Source organism: Camelus ferus, chromosome 6, assembly GCF_009834535.1.
Source record: "Camelus ferus isolate YT-003-E chromosome 6, BCGSAC_Cfer_1.0, whole genome shotgun sequence".
In the NCBI taxonomy this organism is placed as follows: Eukaryota; Metazoa; Chordata; class Mammalia; order Artiodactyla; family Camelidae; genus Camelus; species Camelus ferus.
In genome coordinates this window covers 56615543-56621211 of record NC_045701.1, presented here as the reverse complement: position 1 = coordinate 56621211, position 5669 = coordinate 56615543, and the positions used below count along the sequence as shown (strand labels likewise).

The window sequence follows — 5669 nt, the reverse complement described above, 5'->3', positions numbered from 1 at the left end:
AGAGGTAGATTTCTTGAATTGTTTCTTTGTTTCTCACCAATGGGCTTTGTTATCAGCATTATTTATTTAGCCAAAGAGTTCTTTGTCTCTGCAAATGGCCCCAATCAAGTTTTGTTTGAGACAATTAGCTAGTGCCAGCCAAGGAGTCCTATGCAAATGTAGGGATAGGAATGCAATGTGTGCATTTGGAGGCGTGGGGTTTTGTTCTGGGGGGAAGGCAGATTGTAATTGCTTTCTTTGGGTCTTTCTTTCTTTCTTTCTTTTTTTTTTTTTTTTAAGTTTAGGCTGGGGGTGGGGAAGACAGGTTTATCTGGTCTCTCTCCATCTCCCCTAGTTCCAGCGCAGCTGGGGAGGAGGGAGTGGGAGGAGGCTCTGCAAGTCCTTTAAAAGTCTCTGCCCTGCATTGCTAGGGGTCTTTTAAATTAGTGGTGGAACGTGGAAGAGCTGCATCCTCCGAAGCAGTAAACCAGCACCTCTGTTTGTTTGTTTGCTTTGCCTTAGTTCCACCACTTGGAACCCACCAAGGACCTTGAATCTGTCCATCCCGGGCGAAGTGAGACCTTCCGGCTGGGTCCCCCGGATTTGGGCTGACTTTGCGCCTCCAAACAACCTTAGCATGATGTCTTATCTTAAGCAACCGCCTTATGCAGTCAATGGGCTGAGTCTGACCACTTCGGGCATGGACTTGCTGCACCCCTCGGTGGGCTACCCGGGTAAGTGAGCCCCGCGGCACTCCTGGCCTACCTTTCTCGACACTCGCTCCTCGGGGATGTGACACCCTTTCCCCTAGAGAACCAGGATTGGCCGTCATGTCGCCCTCACCCCAGCTCCAGGCAAAGTCCCCACTGGGTTTTCCTTCCGAGAAGCAGCTCAAAGCACCAGGGCATTTACCGGCCAAGGAGAGGGGGCTGGGGAAAGGGAGTAGGTGGATCTACAATGCTTCCAGAACATCACATCTTTCTATTCTTAATTGGAGTGAATAGGAGACACATATTGGAGTGGGGCAAGGAAGGTTACTGCCCTTGTCGTTTGGGTGAGAGGCCCCTGTCCATATCTCGAGGTTCAATTCTTCAGGAGTGCTCTCTTGGCAAAGCCAGGTTTCTCCCAGTAAATTCTCCCTGCCACGCCTGGGACTTCCCCTCTGACCTCCAGGCCCTACTTCTCTAATCCCTAGAAGTGTGATTTACCCCAGGTGCGAGTGCTTTCCTTTCTGATCAGATCTTTTTTTCAAAACCCTGGTAGAAGGATAATTATAAAATATGCCCCCATTTTAAAGATGGAGGGACAAAGGCCTTTGGAGTCCTAAAAGCCTGGATCTCAGGTAGGATTGAGATTTGCCCTATCAATTCGAGCTCCTGGTCCTCGAGGATTCTTTGACTTCACGGAATGGAGTTTTTGTGTTGCAGTTTAGGTGTTGATTTTTGGATAGTTCTTGTTTTTTGTCTTGCTTTTATTTCACTTGGTTTGTTAGCTTTCAAAGGAAAGATCTGGAGCGATCTACAACCGCAGACGGAGTGGGTGGGGGCTCCCCTGGGAAGGCAGTGTCTTTGGGAGAAGCCGAGGTCGGGGAGGTGGTGTGGGGACCACATGGGTAGGCTCCGGGTTGTACGGATGCGAGACCAGGGGAGTGCGGTGGTGTGGGGGTGGGGAGAGTCGGACACCCACAGAGACCCCTATGACTGAGAAACTGCTCCCCCACCCTAAAGGGCCCTGGGCTTCTTGTCCCGCAGCCACCCCTCGGAAACAGCGGCGGGAGAGGACGACGTTCACCCGGGCCCAGCTAGATGTGCTGGAAGCACTGTTTGCTAAGACCCGTTACCCAGACATCTTCATGCGGGAGGAGGTGGCGCTGAAAATCAACTTGCCTGAGTCCAGGGTGCAGGTAGGGCAGATGTAGACTGAATCATCCTTCCTGACTGTGCCCCTCCTCCCCCAGCATGGTGTATGTTGAGGATCCAGGAGAGTCCCAGGTCTTGGAGAGGACCAAAGGAAGGCTTGAAACTAAACACTTCATCAGAAGCCAGTAAACTCTTCTCTCAAGGCCCCGAGTGTCTGATTTCTCCTTGTGCCCCTTTTTGTCCCTCCAGTCCCACCCAATCCTATAAGCAAGAGTCTCCCAGCCCAGGTTGCAAGGTAAGACTGGTGATAAAGCACAGCCCTAGAACCCTTGAAACCCTGGTGGACAGAAACTCCACCTTGGTAGATTTCAAGTATAGTCACATAGTATTTTACTATTTCCCTTCTTCTATTGGAAATCCCACCCTCTGCCCCAATCTTATTTATTTTGAGGGGCAAAAGAAGCATAGCTCCTGGATAGCCCCAGTATTTTTACAGATGAAGGAATAGAAGTAAATGACTTGCTCAAGGTCACATATCAGTTTGGTGGTAGAAGAAATTACACAATAAGAGTATTTTCTTTGACTTCTTAGAGATTGAACAGAATTTGCTAGGTCTGAGCCATTTACCAGATAAAATATCAATATAATATCTTGTGATACCTTCCCCCACTTCCCTTAGTCCCCCTTAACTTGACCTTAAGCTGGAGAGGAAAGTAAACTCCAACTTTCTGGAATGCAAGCCTATATAGAGTTCTCTGGAATGTTTAGCACCTAAACTACATATACACCTGGACTCCCCTTCAGCTAGGACACATCAGCATGAGCTACAAATCAAAAAGAGGCTTGATCAAAGCAGGATAGAAGTTTTAGCACTTGTAAGGCTTAAATTGTTTACTGAACAAAAATAAATGGCCCTGAATGATTGATAGTTTGTGCTCAGTTTTGGTGGCACCATTTTTACCACAGTTAAGACACCCATGTGGAGAGCTCATTCAAGAGGACAACTAAGTAGTTTTGCCCAGAAAATGTTGGTAGTTTCTCTAACAAGCCCTCACACACCAAACACAGCTCCATCATTGCAGAACACGAAAAAGGCTGGTAAAGAGAATTTCAAAGTTACACCCGGAGGCAAAGGTGACAAGCCAACACACCTGATACAGGAAACAATCTGTGCATTACCCTAATGGCATAGCTTCAGTCTCAGAGTTGACACTAGGAGAGAAATCTGTCCTTGAGCTCAAAGCAGAATACGTACAAGTAACTCCACTTACCATAAAGAAGGTTTTGGCAAATAGTAGCTTTCAGACCTTCTTCCTCAACAGAATCACTTCTCCTGGAAGCTTTCTTTTGTGAGTCTAGGAGAGACAGAAAGTAGAGTGATGGAACAAACTTACATATTAACATTTGCTCCCTAAAGGATGGACTGTAAACTGCTTGAATTTAGGCTGTTCTTGCTGGCATATAACAACAGAAGTGTTTCCCCTCACTTCTCTTGTTTCTTCCCAAAAGACAGATACATTCTATTCCATTGTGACAAGTGTTCCAAAATGCAGCTGAGTGTATGTGTATGTGTGTATTTGAGATGAAGTAAGAGGAAAGTGAAGTAGAGAATTTTTAGCCATATGATTTGGGTGATTATCTTAAAATTTTATTGTTCTGAGCTGGGAGTAAAGCAGGGTCAAGTGCTTTTAGATAGAGCCTCCCTAACTGTCTTATACTTCCAAGAGCATCTATGAGAGTTTTCAGTGGCAGGAGAGATTGTCTGTCTAGCTCACCTGCCCATCTAGGACAGATTTATAATCTGGGAGCCACTCTTTTCCTTAAGGAGCTGTTGAAACCATGTTAAAGAAATTTCTTTCCCTTCAAGGTATGGTTTAAGAATCGAAGAGCTAAGTGCCGCCAACAGCAGCAGCAACAGCAGAATGGAGGTCAAAACAAAGTGAGACCTGCCAAAAAGAAGACATCTCCTGCTCGGGAAGTGAGTTCAGAGAGTGGAACGAGTGGCCAATTCACTCCCCCCTCTAGCACCTCAGTCCCAGCCATTTCCAGCAGCAGTGCTCCTGTGTCTATCTGGAGCCCAGCTTCCATCTCCCCACTGTCAGATCCCTTGTCCACCTCCTCTTCCTGCATGCAGAGGTCCTATCCCATGACCTATACTCAGGCTTCAGGTTATAGTCAAGGATATGCTGGCTCAACTTCCTACTTTGGGGGCATGGACTGTGGATCTTATTTGACCCCTATGCATCACCAGCTTCCTGGACCAGGGACCACACTCAGTCCCATGGGTACCAATGCAGTCACCAGCCATCTCAATCAGTCCCCAGCTTCTCTTTCCACCCAGGGATATGGAGCTTCAAGCTTGGGTTTTAACTCAACCACTGATTGCTTGGATTATAAGGACCAAACTGCCTCCTGGAAGCTTAACTTCAACGCTGACTGCTTGGATTATAAAGATCAGACATCCTCGTGGAAATTCCAGGTTTTGTGAAGACCTGTAGAACCTCTTTTTGTGGGTGATTTTTAAATATACTGGGCTGGACATTCCAGTTTTAGCCAGGCATTGGTTGAAAAAGTTAGATGGTATGATGCTCAGACTCATCTTCTGATCAATGTCCCAGGAGGCATAGAAGGAAAAACGAACGGCCTTAGAGGGGCCTACCAACCAGCAACCTGAAATGGACAAACCAATCTACTTAAGATCCGTCATAGTTTTAGATCATTGGTTTTCCTGATTTGCAAAGTGATCAAAAGCATTCTAGCCATGTGCAACCAAACACCACCAAAAACAAACAAAACTAAATTGTGAGGGAAAGGAGGGAAGGACATAGCCTTCTGAAGCAGAGGTGTTCCAGTATTTTAGCCAATCCTTGGTTGAATCTTAGGAATGGACAGTGTCTCAAGCTCACTCACGTTTCATGACCAACTGGTAGTTGGCACTGAAAAACTTTTCAGGGCTGTGTGAATTGTGCGACTGATTGTCCTAGATGCACTACTTTATTTAAAACATAATGTTGATAAGCAGTCAATATGTAGTTTAAGAGACAATCAGTGTGTGTCTTATATAAATGGTACATCTGTGGTTTTTAATCTGTGCTAGACTTCAAAACTGTGATCTCCTGTTATTGTATGCAACCTTGAACTCCACCTCTGCAGGGGTTCTTCTGTGATTAAATAGGTTATAATTATAAGTAAATTCAGAGCAACTGAGTACTTATCTAAAGATTACCTTTGGCTGGAGGTGAGCTGCACTGAAACTTTACAACAAAATGTCTCTGGACAAGGAGAGTGAGAGAAGAGAAGCAAAAGGACACTAATTCACCTGTAATTTACTGTTGGGTAAGCCTAGCAGTAAAGAGACATTGGTCAATTGCTCTGACCCTGATGAATTTATAAACTGAGATCATTGATGTTTATGCTTGCAGATGTTAACTGGAAAAGTTATATATGCATAAACCTTTTCTTCCTGGATTCGGCAGATATGTATAATTATATTAAAATGGTTCTAGCACAACATTGGGTCCAGTTTAATTTAATACCACTGTCTATGAATGAGAAGCCCACTCCTTCCTGAAACATGTTTTTCTTGGGTCAGAGAGAGAATTGGCATACTTTATTTAAAAAAAAAATTTTTTTTTGTCTAATCTATGAGTGTACTAGATATGATTGACCATATGTAAACTTTTTGTGACTTTCATCAGGACTGTTCTGACATTGAGTATAGACAAGCTAACAATTGAAAGTTCTCCTTGCTTTTCCCTCTCTGCCATATACCCTAAGGATTTCTTAGGCACTGTACTAGTATGTTTTAACATAGACCAATGTTTTTAAGCA

At 44.9% G+C, this 5669-nt stretch overlaps 1 protein-coding gene across 2 annotated transcripts; it reads left to right on the top strand.

The window, feature by feature from the left end:
• Nucleotides 1–301: 301 nt before the first annotated feature.
• Nucleotides 302–5235, top strand: OTX2 (orthodenticle homeobox 2). 2 transcript variants are annotated; one of them, XM_006180809.2, is made up of 3 exons: nt 302–713; nt 1731–1882; nt 3706–5235. In XM_006180809.2, exons 1-3 carry the CDS (start codon nt 617–619, stop codon nt 4324–4326), a joined length of 870 nt encoding a protein of 289 aa, XP_006180871.1. In that variant the 5' UTR covers nt 302–616; the 3' UTR covers nt 4327–5235. The 2 variants fall into 2 exon arrangements, with proteins under 2 accessions (XP_006180871.1, XP_006180868.1); XM_006180806.2 differs by having other exon boundaries at nt 1707–1882.
• The last annotated feature ends 434 nt before the right edge of the window (nt 5236–5669 follow it).